This window comes from Miniopterus natalensis, chromosome 2 (assembly GCF_054644295.1).
Source record: "Miniopterus natalensis isolate mMinNat1 chromosome 2, mMinNat1.hap1, whole genome shotgun sequence".
In the NCBI taxonomy this organism is placed as follows: Eukaryota; Metazoa; Chordata; class Mammalia; order Chiroptera; family Miniopteridae; genus Miniopterus; species Miniopterus natalensis.
The window spans coordinates 168285141-168302794 of record NC_142082.1 but is presented as its reverse complement, the minus strand read 5'-3'; the positions used below and the strand labels follow the sequence as shown (position 1 = coordinate 168302794).

The 17654-nt window shown below is 46.0% G+C and overlaps 1 protein-coding gene across 2 annotated transcripts in view; it reads right to left on the bottom strand.

The window, feature by feature from the left end:
• The window catches only part of ANO2 (anoctamin 2), a 273310-nt gene that overhangs the window by 205430 nt on the left and 50226 nt on the right, over window positions 1-17654 (bottom strand). Inside the window, exons 5-6 of one of the 2 annotated variants that reach the window (XM_087813973.1) lie at window positions 11517-11615; window positions 9674-9676 (exon numbers count right to left, since the gene is read on the bottom strand). In XM_087813973.1, coding sequence (XP_087670099.1) covers window positions 9674-9676; window positions 11517-11615 — 102 coding nt within the window. The remainder of the gene's footprint in view (window positions 1-9673; window positions 9677-11516; window positions 11616-17654) is intronic. The other variant, XM_087813972.1, reaches the window with a different exon arrangement.

Below are 17654 nucleotides of genomic sequence, written 5' to 3'. Positions count from 1 at the left end.
ATATGTTACCAAAGAACTTTGGTAACTAAAGGGCCTATTGAGGACCCAGACCAGGGAAGGCTGCTATGGGACATGTACCACTATGCTGCTATTCCCCACCTTGCAGCAGCCCAAGAGGCCACGGCATTCCTTCCTACTGCCCGTGGATGGAGCTTCAGAGCCCATCTCGGCATCACTCTCCAGCAAGTCACTCGCAGTGGGTTAGGTCTGCTGTGTGTGGCCCATTCTTTCATTCACTGACAAATATTGATTTAGTGCTTGCTCTGTACTAGGCCCTGTTCTGTCATATACAGCGTGGAGACACAGGACAAAGGGATGATTCCTGCCCCAGGTGGGATGGAGCAGGGTGGAGTGAGATTTCATCACACTACCCAGAACAGTGCGCAATTTAAAATTTATGAATTGTTTATACCTGGAATTTTCCATTTAATATTTCGGACTCTGGTTGGCCGTGGATAACTGAAACAATGGAAAGCAGAACTGTGGATAGGGGGAACTTCTGTAGGCCCACTGTGCACAATTTTGAGCTATCAATGGCATAACAACCAGCTGTCAGAAGTCCTGAAAATGTAACAATCATATCTCGAGAGCCATTATGAACCAGTGCATCACTGATACCAGTTCTTACTGGGTAAGAATAGCTCAGTCCCTGAATCCCAAGTGCCAGAAGCTGGCTGCCCTTGGCTGCTTCTCTGCCCCTCCGCTGTTGCTAGCCCTCTCCTTACACCCACAGGGGCAGCCATGCCAAGCTGGGCAACCATGGAGAGCGACCACATGTCCCAGTTACTCAGGTCAGTCTGGGTTTACCACTGTGTCCTGGCACAGTTATCAATAGCTCTTTCACTCCCGAAGGGCCCCACTCTGGATGGTAAATTCAATGGTCAGCTTATCCATTGCCCTTTGCTCTCAGTGCCCACCCCCCTAGCACTGGGACCAGTATCTGGGTCCCAGCCAGCCCCAGCTTTGCCTGCGCTACCCCGTTCAGACAGACACGAGTGAGGCTCTAAAAAAGAAAACCACTGCTTCTATTTCAATAGCTTTTTAACCATGAGTCTAAAAACAACTTAATAAAAAAAATTCAAATCCACTTCCCATTACATTTTCAGCTTCAGTGTTTCCAGCTTCACTATTAATGAAAATGTAATTACATTTTTGTATGTTCAGCTTCACTGTGGTCTCATCAGGCCTGTATGCACATCTAGATCATGGTCATGTGCCATCTCAGGTTCCTTACTCAAACCACAGCACTTAGGTGGCACCAGTTATTTTTTCTGATTTTTTAAGATGAGAAGGATTACAGAAAACAAAACAAAACAAAACAAAAAAGAATAAAAATTCAAAGTATCCTGCACTCTTTCCAGCCAGTTTAAATAGCAATCAAAGAGCATGCACCAAAAAGCCCATAAAGATATCAAATATAAACCCTATCCCCTCAGCTGTGCCTCTATTAAAAACAAATGCTTGGGAACAGGCAGTGACAATAGGGGAAAGGCCCCACCACAGCCAACCTAATGGAAACAGCAACAATTATGGTTCATTTAAAAGTTATTAATGATAACAATAAGAGGAGTCTGTCCTGAAAGGCATTTTGAAGGCTGAGCATACGGTGACCCTCTGCCCAGGACCCAGGATCTGCAAGTTCTCCACCCTTAATAAAACTCATGGAATTTCTCCTGCTTCTTACTTTCTGGTCACCAGGGAGCATTCACTAAACTATCAAAATAGCTCTGAATCACTCACTGCCTGATAAAAGAAGGAGTTAGGATGAGGAGGGAAAAGTGTCTCTCCCGTTCGTGGATTTTGCATGGAGCTGAAATCCCTGCTATTTTGCTTAGGATCACAGCTGTAAGAAGATCATAGGGCTGGGGAACAAAAATTATTTGGCAACAATCAGTTGATCACTCTAGTATTTGTTGAGCATCTATTATTTACAGAACACCATACTAGAATTTACAGGGAATGCACAGATAACATAAACTATAGTTTCTGCTCTTGGGGGATTATAGTACAATTGGAGACACAAGAGTAAAGCACTCAAAGCAGTCAAATAAAAACTAACAGGTGCCCAGCCGGGTGGCTCAGTTGGTTGTGGGTTCAATTCTCAGTCTGGGCACATACCAAGGTTGCAGGTTCGATTCCCAGGTCAGGAGTGTACAGAGGCAAGCAATTGATGTTTCTCTCACACCCTGATGTTTCCCTCTCTCTCTCTCTCTAATCAATGAAAAATATCTTCGGGTGAGGATTTTTTTAAAATTAACAGGTAAGAAAAATACTGACTGTAGGTAAAGGTGCCATCAGTTCAGCTAAATGAACAAAGGAGGGTCTATGAGGGAAGTGATATTTGGCCTGGGGCACAAAGGATGAGCTTCTTGATTGCTTATTGTTTATCTAGAGAGGATGGGGAGATCATTCTAGGACCAGAGGCACATATTTAAAGCACTTGAAAAGGTCCAGCCCCTGGAAGAGAGTAAAGTACTCTCTTTTTGATGAGAGTCTAAATCAGGTAGCTCAATGTAGGCCCCACAGTAAGGCATAGCTTGGAGAAGAGCAGTCCAGCATGTGCAAGAGAACTCAGAGAAAACCCAGCGACGTGACCAGGCTGGGGTTAAAGGGCAGCCCCAGATAAGAAACCTTGAAAAGCCTTGCAGTAAAGAAGATGGTTCGATTTTGTTCAACCTGTTTCCTGAGGCACCCACAGGCTAAGTGTACTACCTCATTTAAAGGAGCTTGGAAGCGGTGGTGGCTATGGGACATTTTTACTCTTAGATAGTTGAACACAATCAGAGCAAATGGTTGTCCATCTCCAGTTCCCTCCACTAACAGCAACAACAGGGGAAGATTAACAAATTTACAAATGGTCATTTGGCTTACATGTGGGCCAAGACATTTTAAAGCTATTACAGAGAATTTATGTTCAACCCCCTTACTTTACAGATGAGAAAGCTATAATCCAGGACTGTTAAGAAAACTCCGTGGCATTGAAAAAATAAAAATGTTAGTGTGTTAACTCTCCCATCCAGGATTACATCATCTAGGCTGGTATGTTCTGCAGGCCACTGGTTCCTGGGATACCTGTTAATACGCCTATTAGTGACATATCAGTTTTCAGCAAGAAACAGGTTGAATGGAACTTTTAATTGGTCAGATAAGTTGTAATCATTAGAGTTTCTAAAGTTTGTTAGATTATGGAATTGTGGGGGGGAGGTGTTAAAATAAAAGACTATTATTCTACAGGATATGCTCTGAGGAATGCTGTTCTAGATTATGCTACCTCAAGCCCTAGATGTGGATTATTAGGTAAAATGAGAGGGTGGAAGCATGACTTTGGAGCCAGAGAGAAATGACTTTGAGTCCTGGATCTACCTCCTTCATGCTGTGTTACCTTAGGTAAGGTTATTAACTTCTCTGAGCCTCAGTTTCTTCATCTATAAAATGGACTAAGGCTAGTGCCTACTTCATATTGTCATTGTGAGGATAAAAACAAAATAATGCTTATCAAAGAGCACAGCACACAGGGAGCAACTGCTATATTTAAAATAATTAATTTAGTTATTTATCAACTTATATCTTTGGTTCCTAGTTTTTTATTTTAAGATATTTTGTTTTGATTTGCATTGTTGAGAGTGGTTTTATGAACCTTTCTCCTTGAAGTATAAAATGTGGACAAGCTTTAAAACATGCTAACATCCTTATTTTACAGATACTTTTCACTAAAGCAGAAGCTTTACCTTAATCAAATCAATGGTCATCTTTAGAAATAGAAACATAAATGGGAAGATTATGGTTAAAGTAAATAAGCAGCTTTTTGTAGCCACATCAGGTCTCCTTCCACCATCTGTGCTAAGGTGAGTCTCTCCCAAGACTCTCCAATCTCATCAAAGCAGGAACAGAATGCAAAGTAGACATAGACACGTCAAGGTCATACAGGAGGATGCTTGTCCTCTAGACAGCCCCCAAACCCAGCATCAACAAGTAAACAAGCCTATTTCAAGCAACCTTAGAAGGTGAAAAGTAGATTTTTGGGATACAGAGCAAGCCAACAAGCCTATTAGGGCATGGATCTTGAGTTTCTTGCTTTCTGCCCAGAGGAAAAGTGTGTTAATTTCCTAGGGTTTGCCATAACAAATTACCACAAACTGGTCAGGGCATGAAACAACAGAAACTTATTCTGTCACAGTTGTAAGCCACAGGTCTGAAACAGAGGTGTTGGCAGGGTTATGCTCCCTCCTATGGCTCTAAGGAAAAAAGCTTCCTTGCCTCTTCCAGCTTCTGATGACCCCAGGCATTCCTTGGCTTGTGGCTGGATTACTCCAATCTCTGCCTTCATCTTCATATGGAATTCTCCCTTCTGTGTCTGTGTGTCCCAAATCTCTTTCTACATTTCTCTTAGGGTGGACCCATTGGATTTGGGTGGACCCATTGGATTAGGGTGGACCTATTGGATTTGGGTCCACCTTAAGTCCAGGGTGACCTCATCTTGAGATCCTTAGTTAACTATGTCTGCAAAGGCCCTCTCTCCAAATTAGATCATCTTCACAAGTCCCAAGCCTGGGGCTTGGACATATTTTTTTTGGATGCCACTATTCAACCCACTATAAAAAGGATTATGGGCCTTAAAAGTACAAGCCTTGCAATGTTTAATTTTATGTGTCAATTTGACTGAGACATGGTGTGCCCAGATATTCTGGGTGTGTCTGTGCAGGTGCTTTTGAATAGGATGAACATTTGAATGGATAGACTGAGTAAAGTAAATTGTCATCCCTAATGTGGTGGGCCTCATCTAATCAGTTGAAGGCCTAAACAGAACCAAAAGGCTGACCATCCCACAAATAAGAGGGAGCTCTTCCTGCCTACCTGCTGAAATGAGACAATGATCTTTTCCTGTCTTTGGGCTAAAACTGAAACATTGTTTCTTCTTGGATCTTCAGCTTGCCAGCATTTGGATTGGAGCCTACACCATTGGCTCTCCTAAATCTCCAGATCAATGATTGCAAACCTTGGAATCTCAGTCTCCAAAATCACCTGGACCAATTCTTTATAATAAACAAGCAAATAGATACATACACACACACACACACACACACACACACACGTATATATATATAATACACATGTGTGCAAATCCTGTTAGTTCTGTTTCTCTGGAGAACCCTGACTAATACAAGCCTCAAATCTAGATAGAAACAAGAGGTGCTGCAATCGTGGCAGGGCTGAGTCCCTGAAGAGGGATGGGCACCATAAGCCTGGGCGTGGGTGGGGGGGGCTCTTCCTGTGGAACTTTTGCAAAAGCCCTGGTTACCAAATCAGAATCTCCAGAGAGGCAATATTAGGCATCTGAGAATGACTTCCAATAATTGACAAAGCTTAATGGAATTAATATCTCCCTCTTAAGGGGCCATTCAGGCCAACTAACATGTCAAGTTTTTTGCTTTTTAACTGGAATTAAATTCATTCAACAAGGTAACACCAATTTTCTCACACCAATCAAGAAATTCTCTAGTGGCAGTTACATGAGTTTTCAGTTAATGAAAAGGGGAAGATGAATTATTCCTTAATAAATGCAATTTAGTAGATTAAAACACTTCAAAATATGGATTCCATGGAGAGAATTAAAGTGTGATTGGTACTTGTGCTCTAACCTTTATCTTTGAATCAAGTTAGCTCATCAGAAATTTACTTATATTATTTTATAGTACAACCCTCCCTGTACCATAGTTCAACATTACACCCTCAGTTTTTATCCAGAATCAATTAAGAAATGGTTATACAAAGAGCATTCCAACACCTTATATGAACTCATTACGGAAAAGTGTCCCTTATATTATTCGTGTCTTTTATCTAGCAATTATGCTTCAACAACAGGAAAAAGTTTGCCTCCTCTGACAAAACAGATGCTCCTTTCTATGGGTTATGTGAGCCACGGTCCTTTCTGCCTTGGCTACCAAGAGACTCAGAATGAAATTTGTCTCACTTGCATTAATCGTCCTTATTTTCTATTCAATTATTATTTCCCTATACTTCCCCCTCAATTACATACTTCATTTTTATGTGACCTTTTCAATGATCCATTTGCATTTATGCTTTTGGTTGTAATCCATCTCAAGTCCTGTTTTGGGAAATAGGCTAAGACATGAATCAAATAACCCCAGATTCAGGGGTGCAGAGCCAGGAGTAGAACTCAGGCTCTCCACTTGTTACATATGCTGTCTGTCCTTTGAAATGGGTGCACCTTCAAGCTGTCCCTCCTGTGCTCTGGGGCCTGCTGGCTTTCCCAGTGACTGCAGCACAGACCTCGCACATGGCGCCGTTATGTTTACGGACGCCCCAAGGACTCATGCTGTAGGAAACAGAAATCCCCCAGCACAGAGTCCAAAGGCCATCTGTTCCTGCCTCTCCGCTGATTCCGTGTCTGGGCTTCTGGCTGCCTCGGCAGATTTAAGGGACTGGGTCTGTTTTCCCCCCAACACGACGGATGTTGGCTGTGAAGGGAAACAGCAGGAAGGAGCAGCCCCGATCTGGTGCCACTGTGCGGCCTGACACACAGCGCACATGAACAACAATACCAACAACAATAGTAAGAGCAGATATCTCATGTTTCACGTGCCCTACGCTAGGCATCCTAAATATATCGTCCCTGCTCCTTACAACAGCCCTCGCTGACATTTATTACTCCTAGTTTGGAGATGAGGGGAGCTCCGAGCCTCCTTTCCTAAAACGGTATGACTTGCTCGAAGTTAATGGCATCTGCTTGCATGGGAAGGACTTAAATACATGCTGTTCCTTACCGGCTCCTGGGAACAGCATGCATGACCCCTGCAACATTACTTACTTTATTAACAATAGCTACAAAAGCTTTGCCAGATCGAACAAAAGCGATTTTTGCCCATCCCAGCCATGTCACTTCTCAATTTAGTGGCTGGAGGGACATGATTTCATTGATAAGAATGGCCTTAGTTGTCTCCCCCTCATCCGTCCCTGGCCTGTCTCGGCTGCAGGCAGCCCTTGGAGAATAAGTGAAAGTAGGAGGTGAGAAAGGGGAGCATTCATTCATATATATGAAAGTGAATGAGAAATGAACATAAATGTTGACCACGATCTAGAAAGGCCACCTTGGTAATGAGCAGAGATGAGAAAGCAGCCATTTCCAGCCTTCGCAGGCTGCTCGGGGCCAAAGGCCAGGCCTTCCCACCCTCTTCCTGTGCATGGATGAGTGTCCCTCACAAAATGCTGGCTCTTCTGTTGTTGTTTTTGGAAAACAACTGCTTCCTTCCAAGGTTCCCCCTCCCAATTAATATCTGTGCGCAGGACTCCAAGTCCCCGGACGCATTGCTATGGATTTGTCCAGGTTTGAGATCTCGATTTCGTGATTTCCTCCCCATCTTCCTGGTCCCTCCAGAGCCCGCTGAGTTATGACACCACCTTCCGCCGGCCTGGAGGATGCTTAGATGATCCCATACCATGCCTCAGCCTTCCTCCACGTTCCCCCTGCCGCCAGGGTGTGGCTCTCTGCAAATGTAGCATATTCTCATTGCAGAGACTTCCCAGACCCATTTAAAACGGAGAAAAATGCCGCTGGACGCAACACTGACCCTCCACAGACTTCCCTGTCCCATCCTCCCCTCCATGCTCGCTTCTCATCTCAGGGACTCGGTTTAACCCCCACCCTTGAGATCAGGTTTCAGGTTAACTTTTAAAAACTTATGCATTCCCCCTGGCAGGTTTGGCAAAGTGATTAGAGCATCGGCCCACAGACTGAAGGGTCCGGGGTTCGATTTCAGCCAAGGGCACGTACCTTGGTTGCAGACTCAGTCCCTGGCCCCAGCTGGCACATGAATGGGAAGCAACCAATCCATGTGTCTCTCTCACATCGATGTTTCTATCTCTCTCTTTCTCTCCCTTCCACTCCCTCGGAAAAAGCAATAGACAAGTCACTGCATTCTAGGAATACAAAGAAGGTCAGGGTCATGTGACTGAAACCACAGAAGATGCCAGAACAGTCCACCTGTGTCAAGCCTGGGGCCCAGAAACTTTGGGGGGAAGTTCTTTCTGTTATACCTGGAACCTTGTAGGAACCACCACCCAGCTTTGTTCTCCTGACTCCCTGCCCCCCCATATTTACATGCAGAATCTGTCCTGTGCCAACGAGTTGCTATCTGACACACCATTTAACTAGTGTTTTGATGTCTGGGCATGTGCATTCTTCCTGTTGTGCCTTTGACTGTGAGCTCTCTGAGAGCATGGATTATCTCTGTGCCCTTCGGGGTCTCTCTGAAGACTCTCCTAGTGTGGGAGTCCCATCAGGGTTGGCTGCCTATTGGGTCAGGAGGAAAGTTGATTGGGGGACTATAGAATATACATAAGAAGAGTTGAGAACACAGACACCGTAATTAACTCCTGTATCTCCATGGCACTGGTTAAGAACAACCTTCTAAGGAAAATAAGGCAGGTATTTTTATGTCTATGTCACAGACGAGGAAACTGAGGCTCTGAAAGATGAAATGACATCCCCAAATCACACAGGAAATAAGGCTAAAAGTCTGGTCTTCCGAGGACTGTCTAGTGCAACGTCTACCACGATATACCTCCAAAATAAAAAGGAAGGAGGGGTGGGAAAAACCTAAGTGCCCATCAGCACATGAGTGGATAAAGAAGATGTGGTGTATATTCACAATGGAATAGTATTCAGCCATGAGAAAGAAGGACATCTGCCCTTTGCAACAGCATGGATGAACCTTGAGCACACTACACTAAGTGAGAAAGTCAGAGTAAAAAAAAGCACTGCGTGAAATCACTTATACATGGAATCTAAAAGTCTAAACTTTGTAAAAACAGAGTAAAATGTTGGTTACCAGGGAATAGAGGGAAGGGAATAGGACAGATGTTTTTCAAAGGTCAAACTTGCAACAAGTAGTTAATAAGCCCTAGAGATCGAATGCACAGCAGAGTGAATGCAGACAGTATTGTAATCAACTAGCTTGCTCAGAGGCTACAACTTAATTATTCCAACCACAAAAGGAAAGAAAAATCATGTACTGTGATAGAGTTGCTAATTATTGCTACCGCGGCAATCATATTATAATAGATAAATGTATCATGTTAACATGTTGTACACCTCAGGTTTATACCAGGTTATATGTCAAACATACTTGAATTATAAAAAATTAATGGAAAAATTAAAAAGGCGGGGAACTCAGAGATGACCGTGTTACATGTCCGTGCCCTAATTATCTCATCTACAAATTCAAGTGCAGGTACCACCTAAACTACAGATGGGCAGTTCCAATAGGATGAATGTTTGGGGGCAGATAGGCTCTGAGGGCAGATATGCTCTCAGGGGTAGGAGCTTGCGAAAGGACGAGCAGGGACCAGAGGGGATGGAGGCGGGTACTGCTTGGGGACTGAGGCTGGGAATGAGGAAAGAGAAGGTGGTAGAGAAGAGGGAGGAGTGGTAGGCGTTCAGCGGACAGAGGGGAGGCTGGGAGAAGGCATCAGAGAGAGAGGGAGGAAGGGAAGGCAGAGCATGGGGTGAAAGACGGGAAGGAGAGCAAAGAAGAGAGGGAGACAAAGAGCCGAGAGCAGAAGGACAACACACACTCCTTCCGTGTCCCTCGGTCTCCTGCCAAAAGGACCAGCCTGGGGGAGGCGGCAGCAGGGGCTTCAGAGCTCCGCTCACCTCCTCTCCATGGACCGGCCGGCACAGATAAACACACAGGCCGCGAGATAGAAACAGAGCGAGATTAACAGGACATCAGATATTCCGATGAACCAGAGAAAGGGGGAGAAATATATATATTGAAGTTAGAAGGCAGAAAGGAGAAAGAGGAGACAAAGGGTTGGCCAAGGTAGGGCACCGTCTGAGGGAAGCAGAGCCTCTGCCCAAGGCTAAGGCGTGGGCCACGCTGCCAGCGGACTGGGAGGGGGCCGAGGTCCAGAACAAAGACGGCGCCTGGCGTTGAGGACAGCGGGAATAGGAAGGTGAAAAGTGTAAAACTAGGAGACAAAGAACACAGCAGTACCACTGAGGGGGGGAGTCACAGTGTGGCCCTTATGAAACCAAGGCACTCGGGCACGTGACCCCAAAACGTTGACCTTTCATTGGCAGGAGTTTGTAGCTAATATTCATGTCTATGTTCATTCATTGTTTAGTAGTCGTGAGTCCACCTGCCGTGGAGGTATTATCCATCTTAAACCTGTAAAAACAGAACCCCCAGACTTCATCCCTCTTGAGTAGGGGGTTCATCATGGCATCCCACATGAGGGCACCGGACGAGGGGTTTTTCGTGGGGAGGGTAAATCTGTTGTGAGGGAAGGTGGTGTAACGCTCACCAGAATCGGTTTGCTGACTGTAAGGATGCTAGTGATAGTGGAGATGGTGACGAAGGCTGGTGATAGAGGTGGCACAGAAGGTGGCAAACAAGGGGTTCAGTTAATGATGAGGAGGGTGGGGATTACGGTAGTTAGAATGATGAAGACGATCTCTGCAAAGCTCGGGCACCACTTGTGAAATGACACTGTGGTGTGTGTGTGTGTGTGTGTGTGTGACAAAGATACAGAGACAGACACAAAGAAACAGAGAGAGATAGAGACAGGTAAAGAGAGAGGTCACCCATAGATGGCTCGTGGCTAAACTAGGTCATCATCTTCCCCGGGACCCTTCCTAGAGCCCTCTCCAATGGGCAAAGCCAGGACCCACCATTTCCCCTAAAATGCTTAACAAAAGAGAAATGGTGAATCTATGGCCATGTTTCCTTTCTTTTTAGAGATGTCTGCTGGATTTTATTTTACAAGAAAACTGTCACCTAGGAGTTCCCTGGGGAGGTTTTTAAAATATACATAGGCTATATCGGCTGCAAAGGACCTCAAAAATCAACCAAACTGTGTAGGTTTCAACCCAGATGTGGAGCATAACCTTCTGGGGACTTTTCCACAATACTAATGACAGAACCTCATTCCATACCAACCAACAAAATCAAAACCCCAAGGTGGGACAGTGGTACGAACATTTTGAAAACATTCCCAAATCATTTTGGTCAGCTCTCCTGATGAGGGATCTATTTCACAGAAGAGATGGGTGAAGCCCACAACACACAGTACGTAGTGGTGGAGTAACAACCAGAAATTCACAGCGAGTTTGGTGCAATTTTCCCTGCATGCCACTGACCCAATCGGCACGGCTTGCTATCTGCTCTCATTGCCACATTCACTCTGAAAAAAATGCCTGGCTGTGTTGGGACCCCAAGGAAAGGGAGAAAGAAGCTGGATCAGGGCAACATTTGGCTTCTCATGGGACACATCCCAGGAGCTCGGAGGCGAAAGGATTTCCACACCCAGGCCCTCTCCCTACCCCAACTCTCTTTCCTGTCCCACCCACATCATTCCCCATACTTAGGGTCCTTGGGGAGGTAAAGGTGATTTCACCTCCACAAAATCCATGTCCCACCTGACCCTGTTCCCAAATTACTCCCATCCAGCCAGCCCTCGAGAGGCCCTTAAACCCAGAAGAAACATGTTCGTACTTTCTTGGTGGGAACTTTGATCTTCAAGAATTCTGCCTCTCTGGCCAGCACCTGCCATGGGGCGTGTATCCGGACAAAGATGGATCCTTGGCTTTTACTCTGTACGGTACAAAGGAAGAAGAAATGGAAACACTTATAAGGACATAGCTTAAATTTCAGGCTCCCCGAACTCGAAGCTCCAACCTGGTGTTTCTTCAGTTTCTGGTTTTTGTTCTCTTTAAACTTCAGCGGGGCCAGTCTCCTAGCCATACCCCATCCGCCCGTTCTGTTTCAGAAAAATTCTCATCAAAACCCATAGGGTGGAGTTCCCAAAGTGTGGTCCTGAGGTTTGGTGCCTTCAGGGGGTAAGAAAAGTTAAAACCATCGTGTTCCCAGGTTTGAAATGTGAGCAATTATGATTTTCATAAAAATCCTATTAACCGTTCTCAGTAACAATTACTTGGTTTACCTCTGCCAGCATACAGGGAACAGCCTGTGATCTGTCTCCAGGCACACATTTTCATTATTTGTTGTTAAATTTGTATTTCTGTTCTACTATTGTGCTGTGTCATAGCCCCAAATCACAAAAGTGGCTTACCTAAGCTGAACAGTAATCATATAACCAATAATGTAAATAGAATAACTCCAAATAGTATCATAACCATAAATCATGAACAGGGCTCCAGAGTGAAAAGTGTGAATGTATGTCCCAGGTCAAGTGATCCTATGAGTGTCTTGATTTCACCCAAAAATGAGAAGTAAAGAAGGAAAGGCAGTGATGAGTGTTTGATAATTAGGTCTTAATGACTCAACCATCCATTCATCCCTGGTCACAGGGTCTGTTATAAAAACTGGTCAGATTATGACATGAAGCCATCAGTTTCTACTCATCTTCAAATAAAACCTCCAATTTTTTCAGAGCAAGCACACACAGGAAAAAAAATTACTCCGACATTAATTCAATTAATCTTGTCATTAAGGAATGAAAGAGACCAGAACAAGTAGGGAAAATTGGCAAAAGCCCTTTCATTTGTGAGAAGCATCTAAAACTACCTGCAAAATTAACCACGAACCCTGTGCCCACAGAGAAAGTAGAAGAGCGACAGCAAGATTCCTTCATCAGATGACTGTTGGAAAGTCTAAAACCTGCGCACCGAGTGGGAGATCCTGCCGTGGCGGCCAACAGGCCGTGGGACGGAGCCTCCGAGGGGCCGAGGGGGAAGCAGGGGCCTAGCGAGCTCTGGAGAGACGGGCTGGCAGTGCCCGCTCCACGTGCCCCTGAACCCCGTGCTCCCGAAGGCGGGGGGCTTTTGTTCCATCACTGGGTGTCTCGTGAAGCAGGGTGCACGGGGGACTGAGAAGGCACCAACTCCGTGTGCAGCGAAGGTGTCACTGCTCACATAACAGCAGTTGTCCCTTTTGAAAGCCATTCCCCAGCTTCATTCACAGAGGCCAGCCGGTGGCCAACAACTCGCCCCTGGCCGTCACTTAGTGGCGAAGACAATAGCGGGAGCCTGCCTCGCCCAGCCTCTGACCACCTGCCCTTCCAGGGTCCTTGCAGGCAGAGGAATAAGTGATAAGAAGACTGTCTGCCCCACTGAAGAACACTACGAGGGGGCTCGCGTGTGTTTTTGAAATGATAAATAAAATAAAAGGTGTTTTATGAAGCTCATACTGCAAAGGAAGACTGCTTCTGTGATGTATTGGCTCTACAGTGTATTCGGTAATTCAAACATCCAGAACCTACCCTGGCTTCAGGAATAAACGCTGATGATTTATAAGGGAGTAGAATTAAGAAGAAACCAGGATTTTGCAAGAATATTGAACTAAGCATGAAAGTCTGGGATAGTGTAGGGTTGACAAATACCTGGAAAGAATCACAGTAACCACAACGCTTCCTGACGGAGTGTGTATCACATGTCAGCACAGAGTTGGTTGATGATGTGGGTCAGCTCACAGAAAGGCCACCGTCCCAACATGAAACACGCAGCCTTCCAGCTGCCCAGCGGACACAGTAATGACAAAACACCGGGCGTGGCCTTCAGCGAGAAATTATCCCAATTTCTATGTCCAGTTATAGTTGCAATATCCAGAACGACTAGACAGAGTTTTCAATCACTTCTTGCTACTTCTAAATGTAACTTAAGTTTTTCTAATATAGTGAAAATAAGAGTAAGAAAAGAAACTATCTGTGAAGCTGACCTCCAGCCCAGCTCTCCATTATGGCCCAAGCGATGGTGTTTTGGTGAAAGATGGCAAACAGCACCACCCCTCTCGCTAAGATGAAGTCAAGACTATTATTGATTTTAATGTATTTTGTTTTGTCTTTATTTTTAATTTGTGGTGAACCCTTTTTTCAATTTTATCCAAAATTAGTGGCTCAAATGTATACCAAATGTCCATGAAGTGTTTGCAGATGTTCAGTCTGAGAAAGGGTTGGGAGGGCCAGGGTCAAATCCCATGGCCTTGGTGGCAGACCACTATCTGTCCTGACAGTCCTGACCCTTTTCTTCATTTGGTAACTAAGCATATGGCCATCCAGAATGAAGGCTATATTTCCCTTGCAGTTAGCTGTGACCATAACGCTAATTTCTGGCCAATGTGGTGTAGGCAGGAATGTTGTGAAGCACTTTCGGGCCACCCTCTTCAGGGACAGCAGGTAGATGCCTTTTGCCCCTTTATCTTCCCTGCCCCAATCTGCTGCCTGCAACATGGATACAAGCATCTTAAACCTGGCAGTCAAAGTCAAGGTCAAAAGCAGCAAGGTATCAAGAGTCCTGATCCCACAGACTGTCACAGCAGCCCTGGGCTGCCTCCTGGGTTTTATGTGGCATATAAAATTCTACCTTGTTTTAGCCACTGTGAATTTTAGAGGCTCTATCATTTGCAGCCCGACCTTATACTAATGCAACATTGTTTCCCAATGTGGGGGCATTCGTTGCCTCCAGCAAAGCATGCCTCTCCATTCTCCTCAAATAGAACTTGTTTCATATGAAAATAAAAGCTAGAATGCAGTTATGTGATGCTAACATGTAGTCATCGTGTTCCTTTTATGTCATGCAACATTGTGTTCCTTTTATGTCCTGCAACATTGTTACCTTCTCATAAAAAGAAAACCATGAGAGCTGATGTGAAATATTAGCTGGTGTGACTGCTATGTCTCCTGAAGAAAACACAAAACCCCCTGAGCAGAACCATCACCAAATGCAGAAGCCCTTTCACTAACCCAGGAACCTAAAACTGGAGGTTAACATAGATTGAGGGGGGAGGGGGGAAGAGGGGGGGAAGGAGAGGAGGAAGGGGGGAGAAGGGGGAGGGGGAGGAAAGGGGAGAAGGGAGGAAGGGGGAGGAGAGGGGGGAGGAAGGGGAGGGAGAGGGGAAGAAGGCAGAGAGGGGAGGAGGGGGAGGGGGGAAGGGGAGAAGGAGGAGGAGGGAGGGGGAGGAGGCTGTCTGGTGAGGAGGCACCAAGGTGGAGAGCTGGCTGGAGCAGCTGGAAACCAGTGAGAAGGGCTGTGAGGCCGGAGTCCAGGGGAGAGGAGCTGGTGCCTTAGAGAATGTGCCTGCGATGAGGCCTGGCGATGAGGCCTGACGCTGAGGCAACGTTAGAGAGGAGGAGAGGAAAGGGGGGAGCGAAAGGCTGGCTGATGTGGCAGGACATGAGTTTGAGGTGGTGCCCTGACTTTGCGCCTTTGTGAACTCGGGTTTCTCTTGGTTTACTTAGTGGTGAACAGGTCTAGGAAACGAACTGACAACACAACTTAAAAGACTGAGAAAATGAGAGTCAGGTTATGACTGAGGAGAATTCAAGTACTCACACCCTTTCCTTGGGTACCTTCTTCCTGATACCCAGGAATTGGAGAAGCAGAATTTGTAGGGTTTTATGAAAATGAAATCACACTGAAAGAAGTTGCATAGTGTTTGTGGGGCATTTTTTGGAGAAATTTTCCTTCTTATCTTCCTCCCTCCCTCTCCTTCCTCCTCCCTCCTTCCCCTCTCCCCTCCCCCCCTCCTTCCCCTCCTCCCTTCCCTCTCCTTCCCCTCCCCCTTTCTTCCCCTCCCCCTCCTCTTACTTCAGAACCTTCTCGAACTCTATTTCTGTCACTACAAAGTCCTCCCCACCTCCAGACCCAGCCAAGTCCTAATTGGGTCTCAGCTGAAACAGGACTTCCCCCTGGAGGCCTTTCCTGAACCCTTTGGTTCCCCTCTTGGCTGCACAGCCCCTGTCCTCCCTCACAGCACCAACCACTGTTGGAATTACCATAACTAGGTGTTCAACATTTGTCTCCCTGGCTGGACCTGAAGCTCCATGAGGACAAAACAACGTGTTTTGTTGGATGCTTTATCCAAAGCAGCCACCACAGTGGCTGGAATATAGTAAATGCTCAGTAAGTATGTACTGCAACTTCAATGCAGATATGTACCTAGTAGGTTCTGTTTGGATCCTGTGACCAATACTTAAAAATTGGCTACCATAGCCCAAAAAGTAATTGGTGACTTTGGGCTGACCAGATTTAAATCTAGTTCCATTTTAAGAACCTATTTCAGTTATCCTTAAGTGTCATTGCTGAATCCTTTCTCATGCTGACAACTAAAGTTATTCAAGTTACCACCTCATCAGGAACCTTATGAAGACCTTGCAGCGGGGCCTTTCCATTCCTATCATCGCCCCTGGTCCTCACAGCATTTGCAGATCACTGCTTCCTTTCCTAGAGGCCTCATGCATTAGCACAAACTCATTCTGGTGGGGAGGGGCCGGAACAACACCCTGAACTGAACTAGAATTGGGTATACCTGAAACCACTCTGCATTATAGGCTTATAAAAGTATTATAGCATTAAGGAGAAGAATCAGAGATACTCTGGAAAATAAAAGACATCAACTATAAAAGTCTTTGGTATCTTTACTTGTCAAGCATCAGACTTCCATGATGGTATTCAACATCTCCATGCTGACAGCTCAAAACAGAGCCAGCTGATGGGCATAGTGAATCTCAGAAGAGTGAACTGATTTGGCCAAAAGACTCTGGAGATAAAGAAACTTCCAAGAACATACAACTGATCTTCCTCAAGTAAGAGATGAAGACCTGAAGCTCAAGACACTGAGCTGCTTGGGCTTGCACATACAGCTAGTTAGGAGCAGAGCCAGGAATGGAATCTGCATCTCCTAACGCCACGGTCCATCCCATAGTGCCTGTGAGGGAACAGCAGGCACACATCCCTGAGGGCTCCCAGCCCATCCAAGGGCAACCTGAAGGCCCTCCCTTCACAAGAGATTAGGTAGATGAGGGATGGAGGAATGGCAGTGAGAGGGGGTAAATTGCACCCCCAGCCACCTGTCTCCAGTGCTCCAGCCACTGCTCAAGGCCCTCTGCAGGGACCAGAGGACAACCGCTCCTCCTGGTGAAATTATCCATATTGTTTATGTCTTGCTGTTGTTATCCAAAGATTGCATGTGGCTTCATGAGACCACGTCTTCCCTCTAGAGAAACAAAAATGAATGGGAGGCAGCCCCAGCCAAACTCTGGAAATCGATACTCCACAGCCTCCTTCCCACACAGTTCTGCCAAGCCACCTCAACGCTGACCCCGGCCGCCTGAGTGTACTCCGGTCCCAGGCCCTGCTGTGAGCCCAGAACATCAGCTGCAGTACATCGTGGCCCAGGAATGGAGCTGCCAGAGGAAGGGTGGGAAGGTGCGCATGTAGACAATGGAGGGGGGCAGAGCGGGGACAGAATCCTCTAAGGTATCAGCCAGCTGGGCCATCCTGGATCAGCAAGAACCAATGGCACATGGTCCCATGGGGAGCATGAGAGCAACCACCTGGGATTCGCACATTCTCAGACCATCGTGGTTGAGGTTCACACAGCTGGGGGAGATACGTCAGGTGGTGATGAGATTGTGCCCAGGGCAGCCGTCATCACAACTAAGGAGGAGTGTGGGGCGTAGCTTTGAGACTTTCGAAATGAGACCAGGAAATGAACTGGTCTTCACAGCTGCTCCACTGAGGAACACCATGTTCTACCGGTGCCATCACTGAGACCAAAGTCTTCACTTCCCTTCCGCTTTCAGAAACTTCTAACCTATGACCAGGGAGCAGGCTCTGCCTAGACCTCCTAGAAACACACTAACTTGGAATTAAGCACAGGGAAGAATGTCTTGAT